Here is a 16,135-nt window from a genome sequence, read left to right on the forward strand (position 1 = left end):
GGCCGACGGCGACGCCAGGGGCGCGCAAACCAGAAAATGGCGGCGGACTGACTCCTCTCGCTTCCCGTTCTCGCCCGCGCACGCCCGGCCGGGAACCCGGACAACGCGCCGCCGCCGGAAAACAGCCTCCTACGCCGAGCGCGACGCCAGTCCCGGGGTGAGTCGGAGGGCGGTCGCGGCGGTGGGCTCGTCGGCCGAGGAGGGGATGCGGTGTTTCTGGCCCCGTGTCAGAGTCAGACGGGCGGGACCGGCTCCGGTAGCCCTGTCGCGCGGGTCTTCACCGCGGAGGGTCGGGCTGGGCGGCTGGCAGTGCCCCATGCGCTGCGCCCCGGGGACGAGGGATGGTCGGGAGTCGCAGCCCTCGGGCAAACCGGCGCTGTCCCCGGAGGAAGCCCCGCTGTCGACCACCGCCTCGTCCGGTGCTGTCTTCGCACGTGCGACCTCCTCGCCCGGGAGCGAGCGCCGCCTTCGCGCAGTGGAATCCGGGGACGTTTCCTTCTTGGTGTTTTAAATGACGGGTTCTTTAAATTTAATGACGGGTTCTTTAAATTTAATGACAGACCTCCGTGGCCCTCCCGGGCTCTGAACATCCTATTTTGAGATGCAGAGTCATTTACTGCAGTGTGAAACGTTAGGAAACGTTTGTCCTCTGAATTGCAACAGCATCGTGATGGCTTCTTGGGAAGCGAACGAAGAGTTAATAACACCAGGACCCGTGCCTGTGGATGTTTCTGGGAATGATTGGTTTCACTCGGGCCCGTGGCTTAAATTGGGTCACTCTCTACTAACGATGTAAATTATGAATGTGGCTGTGGCATCTCTGTATCCTTTGTTTTTGCTCTTGTTGATGTTTCCCAAGTTTGATGGAGCAAAACAGTTTTGAGGTTTTGACTAATGTGTAAGTTAATAGATGGGGTTACATTTATAAACCAAGAGGGTTGCAGGGTGTTTGTTTTCCCAGCTTTATTGGGGTATATGTGACAAATAGAAATTGTATACATTTAGCGCATAAAACTTGATGTTTTGATTACACCCACTTATTTTCTTAATAGATCTTAGATCAAAAATTAGGGGGACCAAAAATAAAATTAGGCGGACCAGGCTGAGTACTCTGATTAGGGTGTCACAAGCTGAAGTTCAGGTGTTATCCTGTTTGGGCTCTATTCTCTGGGGAAGAATCAACTTCCGGGATACTTTAGTTTGTTTTCCAGGTTTGTTTCCTTCTTGCAGTTTCCGTGTGTGCCCACCCGCACTCCATCGAAATGCCACCAAGAATGTGTTGAATCCTTCTCAGGCTTCAAATCTCTGATTTCTTCTGCTACCGCATCTCTCAGGCTTCTTTGTTTATTAAGGGCTCATGTAATTACATTGGGCCCACCAGTTAATCCAGGACAATCGCCCTATCTTGACATCAGCTGATGTTAATTACACCTGCAAAATCCCTCTTGTGAGCCCATCTGACATTGTTCAAAATAGAGTAATGCCTGTCAAAGGCCACTATCATGTCTCTTTGAGACACCCAAGGACTGAAAAATTACTGAAAACAAAAAGTTACAGATTCTCAGAAAAACCACATCCTATAGAAACACAGCAAGCCAGAATACAACTGTGGGCCAAAATAGATGTGAACCCACCCGCTCTTTCCTGCACTTTGCCCTTTGAAACCCGTTAAAAGACTCAGACCGCCACCCTTCAGGGCCGATGCCACTCTATGTGTCTGGCCCCTTTCCTGCCTTGGAAAGTGAATAAAAACTTTCTTTTCTTCCCTTGTTAATACTTCTGTGAATTCTTTCACAACCTGCATCTGCTCAGCTAACACCTCTTGCTGTAACTTAACCACTCAGTTTATGTTACATCCGGGGTTGGAGATGCAGTTTTTTCTTAATAGAGAAAAAGTAATACATGTGATCAGTGTGTATTGCCCTTTGGTATAATGACAGAATCGGAGGAAGTAAAATGTAGGAAGCTTGAGTTTCATTTCTCTTTTGGTTCTGCTTAGTCTTCAAGTCTTCCCTGGAGCTGTTATATGTAGTACTGATGGGTACTTTTACCTTTAAAGCTTTTATCTTTTTTATAGCCACATGGAAATTAATATTTGAGGCATTGGATTATTTTTTCCTTTTGACTTGTTTAATTTGGAGGAGGAAGAGCAATCCCTTCTACTAATAACAATAGATAAAACTTATAAAGCACGTACTATTCCATTGCTTTATTAATTCATTTAATCCGCAGAACAAATCTGTGAGGTGAATACTGTTATTCTCATTATACAGATGAGAAAAGTTAAATGAATATCTCAGATAGCTGTACAGGAGTATTTGCTATTATTTGATATAGTATTTTAATAGCAAGTTTTTGTTTTTGTTTTTTTTTGGCTGTGCCGCCTGGCTTGCGGGATCCCTGTACCCCGACCAGGGATTGAACAGACCGCAGCAGTGAAACCACTAGGCCACCAGGGAACTCCCAGTAATAAGTATTTTTAATAAATTTTCCAAATTAGAAGTTTTCTACTGATGTAGTTTTAAAATCAATATTTCCTGTACTCATAATCCAAAATTATTTAGTAAAGTACATTAGATAAGAACTGGAGTCAGATCTTTGTTATAGCATCCTGTTATTTGGTAAATATCAGTAAAATAATGTATGTACTTAAAAATAGTTATGAAGAAAAATGGTGCTTATTTTCCTTTCCCTCTATTTTGATTTTACACAGGTCAGGTGCCTCAGTTTCAATCTGGGAATTCTTTAAATGAAACTTGTTTAAAATCTTAGACCATACCCAAAAGAGAGACCCCAGTCAACAGTAAGGTGGAAAAGAATGATGTTGTCCTTAAACAGTCTACAGAATGTCGTCTGTAACCCGGTAAGTAATTTCTATAAAATCACTTTTTGCCTATGCCAGGGTTGAGAGCAAGTCCAACTGGATAGTAATTATCCACTGCTTGGGGGTAGGGGCAGAAGTAAAATTCAGTAAACATAAAGCACCTGCTATGTGGTGGGACTGCAGTGGGCCCTGACTGAAAACCAGATCCAGCCCTTGGAGCTCCACAGATGTTTAAGTTCCCTAGTCAGCCCTCCTCGGTACCCAAGGTTCTGCATCTGAGGATTCAGCCAACCGCCTATCAGGTGGTGTGTGTTTATTGAAAAAAATCTGAGTATAAGTGGATTCAAACCTGCACAGTTCAAACCTGTGTTGTTCAAGGGTCAACTGTATAAGACGATGAGACGTGTTATGAACGGAGAACGTGGGAGGGCAGTGGATGGAAGGCTCAGACCATCCTAAGACATAATTTTCAGGGGAAAGTGGATTTCTTTGTCTACACATTTTAATTTTCTTTTTAAATTAGGCCTGTTTACGAGAAGTTAATTTCTCAGCTTTTCCCTCTGCCTTTCAAATCCTGCTTGGTAGTTGAGCAGGGGAATGTCAAAAGCCAGTGGTGAGACGGAGAATGAGAAAAACTAATGGTCACGTCCCAGCCTCAGGCTGGTCCAGGAACCCCTGAATGTAGTTGCTGGAAATTTCATTGTACGTCCTGGGAAGTAATGAACTTGTTCAGTTTCATGTGGTGTGAGAATCTTTAGAAATGTCTAGTTTCCATGTGTCTGAAGCTGAATCCTGAATTTAGGTCTGAGATAAAGTTGCTGCCGTTTTTTGTTTTTTCTTGTAAACCCTTTATAGGAGATTCTTGGTAAGGCTTCAAGTAAGACTTTAAACCAGTCTTATTAGTGTAAGTGGATTCAATTTTTTGTTATTTACTTTGTAGCTGTAGCTCTTTTTTTTTCCCCCTAAGGTTTACTGTCATTGTGCAGGAATGAGGCTTAGAAGAAATAGCCTTCAATCGTAGTATGTTTAAAAAAGAAGACTTGCTGAATTTGAAGTCAGCTAGACATTTAAAATAATTTTGCGCATCTTAAGAGTTAAAAACACCTCAAAGTTGTAGACTGACTTTCTGCGAAGATTTAAAAAAATAAAAAAAACGCTGCCTGCCAAGGGGGAGTGAAGTAATGTTGGTGCAAGCCAGGAGGCTTGGATGGTCGGGTTAATGCCCTTCGGCTCTGCCCTTCATCACAGAGATGTCCTATTTGAATGCTATTTAGAAAATAATTTTATAGCTTAAAATTCCTGCATGTCTTGGTATTAGAGTGTAATGATGATTCCTGTAATTTCTGGGGTTAGCACCCTCGACTACAGAGTTGAAACAAAAATCAGCTGACGTTTCATTTCCTGAGGACAGGGGCCTGCAGAAGTAGTGCTGCTTTCGAGCAGCAGCTACATTCAGGGCTCCCGGTGGCCTTGTGCTGTTCTGAGGATAGGTCATGATAACTTTCCAAAGTAAATATTTTGTTGCATTCTGGTTACTTTGTTAGTGATCAGTTCAACAACAGGGAAGTGTTTATTGAGTTTCTGCTATACTCTTTATTAAGCCTTGTGAAGACAGGGAACTGCCATCTTTCTGTTTTTATTTCTTAATGTTTCCAAAGTTTTGGTCCACATTTATTGCCTCTTATACCGTAAAATGTTAAATTTTAGTTCGTATAACCCTGAATACTATTCATTAATATCAGTAAAAAACTTAGCTTTAGGGCACTTTTTTATTTTGAGAGCATGAAGTACAGAATGTGTCAATGATAAAGCTGAAGCCTCTTGCAAAATGATTTTTTAAATGAAATGCATAAAATCTTTTTGAATAATATAGTATGCTCTATTTACTTATGTGATGTCGAAAGTGTAACTGTTTTTTTAAAAAAGTGTAACTATTGTAACAATATATTCCAAAAACAAGCTGGATTACTTTGAGGATGTTGAATAGCATTCACAATGACTTTGTTTTAGTTTGGTTTGGGGCAGCTGCCAACCAGGTAAAACAGTGTTATTAAAATTAATTCAATAAAAATGACTTAAAATATATTTTAAAAATTGTGGTAGACAAATTCTGTCCATATAGATATATATATATATTTTTTGTGGTACGCAGGCCTCTCACTGTTGTGGCCTCTCCCGTTGCGGAGCACAGGCTCCAGACGCGCAGGCTCAGCGGCCATGGCTCACGGGCCCAGTCGCTCCGCGGCATGTGGGATCATCCCGGACCGGGGCACAAACCCGTGTCCCCTGCATCGGCAGGCGGACTCTCAACCACTGCGCCACCAGGGAAGCCCTCTGTCCATATTAACTCTTGGAAAAGATAAATTGTATAACTGGCCTGTGTAATTTTTTCCTACTTAGTATATTTCATTGACTAGTTCAGTTGATAGAATTCCAAGACTTAAAAAAGTCCGGCTCACTTTTCTTTTCCTTTTTTTAAAAAAATTAATTTTATTTTATTTTTGGCTGCGTTGGGTCTTTGTTGCTGCACGTGGGCTTTCTCCAGTTGTGGCAAGCGAGGGCTACTCTTCGTTGCAGAGCACGGGCTTCTCATTGTGGTGGCTTCTCTTGTTGCGGAGCACGGGCTCTAGGTGCATGGGCTTCAGTAGTTGTGACACGCGGGCTCAGTAGTTGTGGCTCATGGGCTCTAGAGCACAGGCTCAGTAGTTGTGGTGCACAGGCTTAGTTGCTCCGCGGCATGTGGGATCTTCCTGGACCAGGGCTCGAACCTACGTCCCCTGCATTGGCAGGCGGATTCTTAACCACTGCACCACCAGAGGAGCCCGGCTCAGTTTTCTTTCCTCTCAAATTGAGTGAATAATTTGGAAGACGGTATCTTCATACCAGAAATGCCCTCAGTGAAATCTCGTTTGGCAACTGAATATCTGCTTAAATATTTTATTATTGCTGTTTATAGAGTTAAAACGTGATTGTTAGTTGAGAAGTTATTTAGAAATTAAACTGATGGGCTGCCACTCCTAATTAACAAACCACTTATTAACATTAATCCCACCTGGCCCTGAAAAGCTCATTGGTTCCAATTTCCTTCAGAACCTTACTTCCACACTGATCCTTTTTTCCTTAGTATTCTAAGTACCTCCGTTTCTACCTTGCAGTTTAACCTTACAAAACAAAACAATAAAATCTTTTCTTTTTAACCTCTGAAGGTCCTTCCCCGTCTTTGTTCCCTTGTTCTTCTTTTGCTGACTTACCTTTTTTGTTTTTTTAATATTTTATTTATTTTTTATTTTTATTTTTGGCTGTATTGGGTCTTAGTTGCAGCACGCGGGATCTTTCGTTGTGGTGCGCGGGCTTCTCTGTAGCTGTGACTAGAGTTGTGTGGGTTTTCTCTCTCTAGTTGTGGGGCGCAGGCTCCAGAGCGTGTGGGCCTTGTAGTTTGTGGCACTCGGGCTTAGTTGCCCCACGGCACGTGGGATCTTAGCTCCCCCACCAGGGATCGAACCCGCACGCCCTGCCTCAGGAGCCAGATTCTTTACCACTGGACCACCAGGGAAGTCCCTGACCTCCATCTTGAGAGAGTCGATTTCTGCTGCCTTAATTTCCTCACCATGGCTCTGCCCTCTGATTTTTTTTTTTCTGAATCCTAATTCTTTTTTTTTATTCTAATTTTATATTGGAGTATGGTTGATTTACAATGTTCTTTTAGTTTTAGGTATACAGCACAGTGAATCAGTTATACATATATCTATTCTTTTTCAGATTCTTTTCCCACATAGGTTATTACAGAATATTGAGTAGAGTTCCCTGTGCTCTACAGTAGGTCCTTGTTGATTATCTATTTTATATATAATAGTGTGTATCTATTAATCCCAAGCGCATAATTTATCCCTCCTTGCCCTCTGATTTTTTACTATCTTAATTTCTTTATCAATCTTGTCTTCAGTGTCTGTCTTTATTTCTCTGATGTCTTTACTGACCAGAATATGAATACAGTTTGCATACAGTCTGCGTACGGTTCTGCCCTCTCACCCAGGGTGAATCTCCAGCCCTCTTAGATGCCCTGCCAGCCCTTGAAGACTGTGAGTTCAAAATGAAACTCTCATCGTCCTTCCCAAACCAGCTTCCGTTTTGTGGTTTTCCGTTTCTCTCAGTGTCCTTCCACGCTGTCAAGCCCCTAACAGTTTGAAGATAATCTGTCTTTAAAATTTTTAATTCATTGATGTCATCAAACTCAGTGGCTTTTCCTTTTTTATTATTATTTTAAAAATATAAAGAAAAATATGTGTAAATCATTTTTAAAAATTCAAGCAGTATTTAAGGGTTTCATTAAAACATGAATTTTCCTTCTACTTGGTGCTCAGTTGTCCTCCCTAAAGGCAATCATTTCCTCCCAGATTTTTGTATATCCTTCCTGAGAATATGTGTGTTGTGTGTGCATGTGTTGTGTGTGTCACCTTTTGTATACCCTGTTTCTTTACATGCATGTATCATACCGTATAAACTGCTATACCTTGCTTTTTTTCATTTAACACATTTTGCAGATACCAGCATGTTTAGAGTTTACTCACTTATTTTTAATGGCTGCATAATTTGTCCACTGTATGGATGTACTGTAACTTATTTAACCAGTCCCCTGTTAAAGAGCTATTTCCTTTCATGATTGTATCCAGTGCTGTGCTGTACATCCTTGTAGATGCATCTTTCTGCGCATGTGCTAGTATTTTACAGGATAAATCTGTAGAAGTGGAATCACTGGATCAGAGGGTATGATATCCATTTTAGTATCTTTGGGGGGCAGCTGGGGGGATCTTCCTTATTTTTCCATGTTAAAGACATTGACAGTCCTCCCGTTTTTGAAATCGACTTCCTTGATACACCTGCCCTCTCTGATGGATCCTTCTCTCTTCTTTCTCTTCTCACCTCCTGCATCGAGGTCTCCCACACACCCTCAGTTTTGATGATTCACCAGCATAGAGTCATACCCATGGCTATGATATATCCCAGTGAAAGGATGTAAAGCAAAATCACAAAGGGAAAAGGCACATGGGGCGAAGTCCAGGGGGAAACAGTGCAGGATTTTAAGGGTATTCGGCCAGTGGAGTCACACACGATGGACTTAAATCTCCCAGCAACTAGTTGTGACAGCACGTGTGAAATGTTCTTTACCAGGGAAGCTCATTAGGGACTCACTGCCCAGGGTTTTTATTGAGGGCTTGGTGCGTAGATAGCGTCTGCCTAGCACATACCCAAACTCCAGACTCTAAACAGGAAAGCAGGTTTTTAGCATAAACCATAGTGTTTGCACAAACAGTTTAGGTGGGTAACCCACCCTTCTCATCCAGGGTGGTGGGTGCTCTCTCCAAATCCAAGTTCCTAGACAGCAGCTATGGGCCAGCCTTGGACGGAGGCCTTTCAAAGATAGCAGCCAGGTGTGCTGTGTTAACTCTTTCTGCACACCCCCTAATCTGACAGCCTTTGAGGCTTTGCTCCTGACTTTTCCTCTCTCTCAGTTTATCTAGTAGCTCTCATTGTACCTAGTAATCATCTCTACTCTGACTTCTGAGTCTTGGCCATTCACTTAATGTTGGTCCTGAGTGTTCCACTCCTTTCAATATGTTCCCTCTTAGATGTCCTGCCAACCCTTTACAGTAAAAGTATTCCAAGCCAAACTCAGCATCTTCCCTCTGAAATCTTTCTTCCCCAGTGTTACCATTGTAGGTGGTGGCCCGGGATAGACAGCTTCCTTTGAAATAGCTCGTGTTTATCTCCTGCCTCCCCTTCCTCCTCAGTGTCTGCCGCCATCAGCCTGGATTATGTCCTTATCTCCTTGTGCTAGGCTTCCCGGAAGGAGTCAGTCTCACAAATAATCCCCTGCCCTCCAGTGAATTTTACCCCCACTGGATTGTTGTTCCCAACCCCCACTTTCCTTATGTCCTTCCAAAATCTGACCCTAACTCTGTCTGTCTTTAATTGCTCCCTTACTATTTACTGGCTCCCAGATACGTTTTGTCTTTTCCTGCCTCTCTGCTTTTGTAAACGGACATTTCTACCTGAACTGGCTTCCTTCTCCTCTCTGCCTAACCATATTCTTCCCAGCTCAAATCATACCTCGTTATAAACTTTGGCCACCTCAGTTATTATTGTTTATACATTTTTCTGAAGCATTTATTCGACACTTACTTACTGCCCCACTTCTGTGGATGTTGAATTGGTCAGGGTTTGTGGTTGTAAACATGGAAGCCAACCCCTAATTTAAGCACAAAAGGAATTTATTAAGTGATATCTATCAGCAGGCAGGACTGAAGAACCAGGCTTGTCAACTACAGCATCACAGACAACAGCCAAAATCAGGCTGCAGGGCTGTTCTCACTAAGAGACGTCTGTCGCCACCACTGAACAAACGTGGTACTTCTTGCACTGGCGACACCACCGGTGCCACTGCTGCCTCTGACCTTAGATGTAGCTGCTGCCCCCTGGCCAGAGTGAATACTGCATGATTCTGGCTGCTGCTTGTCACGAGTTCTAACTCAGAGTCTGAGCTGGGGGTACTGATGGACAGATTTTCATCGTATGCTCTCGCCACAGTTCAGATGAGGTCTCATGTTTATAAGGTAGACAATTTTCCACCTGTGGAAGGAGATTCCAATCTGAACCGCTAAACAGTATCACATGTCCACTCTAATCTTTCCATAGGTATCTGACTTCTTCCCAACTGTATCAGCTCCTCCCGGATGGACGGGACTCATACTTCTTTCCAGCTGCAGGCTACCTTAACATGACCCTGGTGTAGAGCAGACATTTAATGAATGACATAAAAAAGGCAAAGCAATATGAATCAGCTAGGATGTTTGGGCAGGTAACACCAAACCTAACTAGGGCTTAAGCTTATGGTATTGTCTCTAGTGTGTTCAGATCTGTACTTTATTGTTTTACATCAATTATTTTTGAAACAACAAAGCCTCAAAGCTTGGAGTTGCCTAGAAAACCACCCTTCTCCCTTTCCTCAGGAGCAATGTTTGTGAGTAAGTGAGCGGGCTGTCGGGCATTTGTTTCCTTCACATGGTCCAAAAAAGTTGAGTATTGTTGATATAAGTTAGGGTACTTTCCTAAGTAGACAGCGTTAATATGGACAACTGAAACAGCAAATGGCCCAAGTTTGCAGCACAGTTGTTTCTCAGACTGGAACAACTCATTAACAGTTGTAACAATCTGTTAGCAGTGATGGGAATAGATGGTTGGTCTCAAAAAGCTCTTTGCACTTTGCTGTACAGCAGACATGGGGACAGCATTGTAAATCAACTATACTTCAATTAAAAAGAAAAACTCTCACCCTAAAATTAAATATATAATAAAAAAAATCTGTGATTATAAGTGCTTATTATATAAATCTGGAAAATATACAACTATATGAAGAAGAAAATTAAAATGTCATCCCTCAAGAAAAGTGCTGTAATATTTTTGGCTTATCTCTTTTTTTTTTTAACATCTTTATTGGAGTATAATTGCCTTACAATGGTGTTAGTTTCTGCTTTTTAACAAAGTGAATCAGTTATACATATGTTCCCACATCTCTTCCCTCTTGCATCTCCCTCCCTCCCACCCTCCCTATCCCACCCCTCTAGGTGGTCACAAAGCACCTAGCTGATCTCCCTATGCTATGCGGCTGCCTCCCACTAGCTATTTATTTTACGTTTGGTAGTGTATATATGTCCATGACACTCTCTCACTTTGTCACAGCTTACCCTTCCCCCTCCCCATATCCTCAAGTCCATGCTCTAGTAGGTCTGTGTCTTTATTCCCGTCTTGCCCCAGGTTCTTCATGACCTTTTTTTTTTCTTAGATTCCATATATATGTGTTAGCATATGGTATTTGTTTTTCTCTTTCTGACTTACTTCACTCTGTATGACAGACTCTAGGTCCATCCACCTCACTACAAATAACTCAATTTTGTTTCCTTTTATGGCTGAGTAATATTCCATTGTATATATGTGCCACATCTTCTTTATCCATTCATCTCTTGATGGACACTTAGGTTGCTTCCATGTCCTGGCTATTGTAAATAGAGCTGCAATGAACATTTTGGTACATGACTTTTTGAATTATGGTTTTTCTCAGGGTATATGCCCAGTAGTGGGATTGCTGGGTCATATGGTAGTTCTATTTTTAGTTTTTTAAGGAACCTCCATACTGTTCTCCATAGTGGCTGTATCAATTTACATTCCCACCAACAGTGCAAGAGGGTTCGCTTTTTTGCACACCCTCTCCAGCATTTATTGTTTCTAGATTTTTTGATGATGGCCATTCTGACCAGTGTGAGATGATATCTCATTGTAGTTTTGATTTGCATTTCTCTAATGATTAATGATGTTGAGCATTCTTTCATGTGTTTGCTGGCAATCTGTATATCTTCTTTGGAGAAATGTCTATTTAGGTCTTCTGCCCATTTTTGGATTGGATTGTTTGTTTTTTTGATATTGAGCTGCATGAGCTGCTTGTAAATTTTGAAGATTAATCCTTTGTCAGTTGCTTCATTTGCAAATATTTTCTCCCATTCTGATGGTTGTCTTTTGGTCTTGTTTACGGTTTCCTTTGCTGTGCAAAAGCTTTGAAGTTTCATTAGGTCCCATTTGTTTTTGTTTTTATTTCCATTTCTCTAGGAGGTGGGTCAAAAAGGATCTTGCTGTGATTTATGTCATAGAGTGTTCTGCCTGTGTTTTCCTCTAAGAGTTTGATAGTGTCTGGCCTTACATTTAGGTCTTTAATCCATTTTGAGTTTATTTTTGTGTATGGTGTTACAGAGTGTTCTAATTTCATACTTTTACATGTACCTGTCCGGTTTTCCCAGCACCACTTATTGAAGAGGCTGTCTTTTCTCCACTGTATATTCTTGCCTCCTTTATCAAAGATAAGGTGACCATATGTGCATGGGTTTATCTCTGGGCTTTCTGTTCTGTTCCATTGATCTATATTTCTGTTTTTGTGCCAGTACCATACCATCTTGATTACTGTAGCTTTGTAGTATAGTCTGAAGCCAGGGAGCCTGATTCCTCCAGCTCCATTTTTTGTTCTCCAGATTGCTTTGGCTATTCGGGGTCTTTTGTGTTTCCATACAAATGGTGAAATTTTTTGTTGCAGTTCTGTGAAAAATGCCAGTGGTAGTTTGATAGGGATTGCATTAAATCTGTAGATTGCTTTGGGTTGTATAGTCATTTTCACAATGTTGATTCTTCCAATCCAAGAACATGGTATCTCTCTCCATCTATTTGTATCACCTTTAATTTCTTTCATCAGTGTCTTATAATTTTCTGCATACAGGTCTTTTGTCTCCCTAGGTAGGTTTATTCCTAGATATTTTATTCTTTTTGTTGCAGTAGTAAATGGGAGTGTTTTCTTAATTTCACTTTCAGAGTTTTCATCATTCGTGTATAGGAATGCCAGAGATTTATGTGCATTAATTTTGGATCCTGCTACTTTACCAAATTCATTGATTAGCTCTAGTAGTTTTCTGGTGGCATCTTTAGGATTCTTTACGTATAGTATCATGTCATCTGCAAACAGTGACAGCTTTACTTTTTCTTTTCCAATTTGCATTCCTTTTATTTCTTTTTCTTCTCTGATTGCTGTGGCTAAAACTTCCAAAACTATGTTGAATAATAGTGGTGCGAGTGGGCGACCTTGTCTTGTTCCTGATCTTAGTGGAAATGGTTTCAGTTTTTCACCATTGAGGATGATGTTGGCTGTGGGTTTGTCATATATGGCCTTTATTATGTTGAGGAAAGTTCCCTCTATGCCTACTTTCTGCAGGGTTTTTATCATAAATGGGTGTTGAATTTTGTTGAAAGCTTTCTCTGCATTGACAGAGATCATCATATGGTTTTTCTCCTTCAATTTGTTAATATGGTGTATCACATTGATTGATTTGCATATATTGAAGAATCCTTGCATTCCTGGAATAAACCCCACTTGATCATGGTGTGTGATACTTTTAATGTGTTGTTGGATTCTGTTTGCTAGTATTTTGTTGAGGATTTTTGCATCTATGTTCATCAGTGATATTGGCCTGCAGTTTTCTTTCTTTGTGACATCTTTGTCTGGTTTTGGTATCAGGGTGATGGTGGCCTTGTAGAATGAGTTTGGGAGTGTTCCTCCCTCTGCTATATTTTGGAAGAGTTTAAGAAGGATAGGTGTTAGCTTTTCTCTAAATGGTTGATAGAATTCGCCTGTGAAGCCATCTGGTCCTGGGCTTTTGTTTGTTGGAAGATTTTTTTTTTTTTCGCGGTATGCGGGCCTCTCACTGTTGTGGCCTCTCCTGTTGCGGAGCACAGGCTTCAGACGCGCAGGCTCAGTGGCCATGGCTCACGGGCCCAGCTGCTCTGCAGCATGTGGGATCTTCCCGGACCGGGGCACGAACCTGTGTTCCCTGCATCGGCAGGCTGACTCTCAACCACTGCGCCACCAGGGAAGCCCATGTTTGTTGGAAGATTTTTAATCACAGTTTCAATTTCAGTGCTTGTGATTGGTCTGTTCATATTTTCTATTTCTTCCTGGTTCAGGCTCGGCAGGTTGTGCATTTCTAAGAATTTGTCCATGTCTTCCTGGTTGTATCCTACTGTCCATTTTATTGGCATACAGTTGCTTGTAGTAATCTCTCATGATCCTTTTCATTTCTGCAGTGTCAGTTGTTACTTCTTTTTCATTTCTAATTCTGTTGATTTGAGTCTTCTCCCTTTTTTTCTTGATGAGTCTGGCTAATGGTTTATCAATTTTGTTTATCTTCTCAAAGAACCAGTTTTTAGTTTTATTGATCTTTGCTATCATTTCCTTCATTTCTTTTTCATTTATTTCTGATCTGATCTTTATGATTTCTTTCCTTCTGCTAACTTTGGGAGGTTTTTTTTCTTCTTTCTGTAATTGCTTTAGATGCAAGTTTAGGTTGTTTATTTGAGATGTTTCCTGTTTCTTAAGGTAGGATTGTATCGCTATAAACTTCCCTCTTAGAAATGCTTTTGCTGCATCCCATAGGTTTTGGGTCGTCGTGTCTCCATTGTCATTTGTTTCTAGGTATCTTTTGGTTTCCTCTTTCATTTCTTCAGTGATCACTTCGTTATTAAGTAGTGTATTGTTTAGCCTCCATGTGTTTGTATTTTTTACAGATCTTTTCCTGTAATTGATATCTAGTCTCATGGCGTTGTGTTCGGAAAAGATACTTGATATGATTTCAATTTTCTTAAATTTACCAAGGCTTGATTTGTGACCCAAGATATGATCTGTCGTGGAGAATGTTGCATCAGCACTTGAGAAGAATGTGTATTCTGTTGTTTTTGGATGGAATGTCCTATAAATATCAATTAAGTCCATCTTGTTTAATGTATCATTTAAAGCTTGTGTTTCTTTCTTTATTTTCATTTTGGATGATCTGTCCATGGGTGAAAGTGGGGTGTTAAAGTCCCCTACTATGATTGTGTTACTGTCGATTTCCCCTTTTATGGCTGTTAGTATTTGCTTTATGCATTGAGGTGCTCCTCTGTTGGGTGCATAAATATTTACAATTGTTATATCTTCTTCTTGGATCGATCCCTTGATCATTATGTAGTGTCCTTCTTTTTCTCTTGTAATAGTCTTTATTTTAAAGTCTATTTTGTCTGATACGAGAATCGTTACTCCGGCTTTCTTTTGATTTCCATTTGCATGGAAGATCTTTTTCCATCCCCTCACTTTCAGTCTGTATGTGTCCCTAGGTCTGAAGTGGGTCTCTTGTAGACAGCATATACACGGGTCTTGTTTTTGTATCCATTCAGCCAGTCTGTGTCTTTTGGTGGGAGCATTTAATCCATTTACATTTAAGGTAATTATCGATATGTATGTTCCTATTCCCATTTTCTAAATTGTTTTGGGTTCGTTATTGTAGGTCTTTTCCTTCTCTTGTGTTTCTTGCCTAGAGAAGTTCCTTTAGCATTTGTTGTAAAGCTGGTTTGGTGGTGCTGAACTCTCTCAGCTTTTGCTTGTCTGTAAAGGTTTTAATTTCTCTGTCAAATCTGAATGAGATCCTTGCTGGGTAGAGTAATCTTGGTTGCAGGTTTTTCTCCTTCATCACTTTAAATATGTCCTGCCACTCCCTTCTGGCTTGCAGAGTTTCTGCTGAAAGATCAGCTGTTAACCTTATGGGGATTCCCTTGTGTGTTATTTGTTGTTTTTCCCTTGCTGCTTTTAATATGTTTTCTTTGTATTTAATTTTTAACAGTTTGATTAATATGTGTCTTGGCGTGTTTCTCCTTGGATTTATCCTGTATGGGACTCTCTGTGCTTCCTGGACTTGATTAACTATTTCCTTTACCATATTAGGGAAGTTTTCAACTATAATCTCTTCAAATATTTTCTCAGTCCCTTTCTTTTTCTCTTCTTCTTCTGGGACCCCTATAACTCGAATGTTGGTGTGTTTAAGGTTGTCCCAGATGTCTCTGAGACTGTCCTCAGTTCTAATTCTTTTTTCTTTATTCTGCTCTGCAGTAGTTATTTCCACTATTTTATCTTCCAGGTCACTTATCCTTTCTTCTGCCTCAGTTATTCTGCTATTGATCCCTTCTAGAGAATTTTTAATTTCATTTATTGTGTTGTCCATCATTGTTTGCTTGCTCTTTAGTTCTGGTAGGTCCTTGTTAAACGTTTCTTGAGTTTTCTCCATTCTATTTCCAAGATTGTGGATCATCTTTACTATCATTACTCTGAATTCTTTTTCAGGTAGACTGCCTATTTCCTCTTCATTTGTTAGGTCTGGTGGGTTTTTATCTTGCTCCTTCATCTGCTGTGTGTTTTTCTGTCTTCTCATTTTGCTTATCTTACTGTGTTTGGGGTCTCCTTTTCGCAGGCTGCAGGCTTATAGTTCCCGCTGTTTTTGGTGTCTGCCCCCAGTGGCTAAGGTTGGTTCAGTGGGTTGTGTAGGCTTCCTGGTAGAGGTGACTAGTGCCTGTGTTGTGGTGGACGAGGCTGGATCTTGTCTTTCTGGTGGGCAGGTCCACGTCTGGTGGTATGTTTTTGGGTGTCTGTGGCCTTATTATGATTTTAGGCAGCCTCTCTGCTAATGGGTGGGGTTGTGTTCCTGTCTTGCTAGTTGTTTGGCATAGGGTGTCCAGCACTGTAGCTTGCTGGTCGTTGAGTGAAGCTGGGTTTTGGCGTTGAGATGAAGATCTCTGGGAGATTTTCACCGTTTGATATTATGTGCAGCTTGGAGGTCTCTTGTGGACCAGGGTCCTGAAGTTGGCTCTCCCACCTCAGTGGCACAGCCCTGATGCCTGGCTGGAACACCAAGCACC

At 41.2% G+C, this 16,135-nt stretch overlaps 1 protein-coding gene across 2 annotated transcripts in view; it reads left to right on the forward strand.

Annotated features, from left to right (window-relative positions):
• The first annotated feature begins 2,748 nt into the window (after positions 1 to 2,748).
• Positions 2,749 to 16,135, forward strand: part of LGALS8 (galectin 8) — a 32,168-nt gene continuing 18,781 nt past the window's right edge. For both annotated transcript variants that reach the window (XM_022553204.3, XM_089897463.1), the window contains exon 1: positions 2,749 to 2,863. In XM_022553204.3, the coding sequence (XP_022408912.1) occupies positions 2,819 to 2,863 (45 nt within the window). In that variant the 5' untranslated portion in view covers positions 2,749 to 2,818. The remainder of the gene's footprint in view (positions 2,864 to 16,135) is intronic.

The sequence above is a fragment of the Delphinapterus leucas genome, chromosome 16 (assembly GCF_059928025.1).
Source record: "Delphinapterus leucas isolate spDelLeu-1000000601 "Yukka" chromosome 16, BTC_Dleu_Yukka2, whole genome shotgun sequence".
Taxonomy (NCBI): Eukaryota; Metazoa; Chordata; class Mammalia; order Artiodactyla; family Monodontidae; genus Delphinapterus; species Delphinapterus leucas.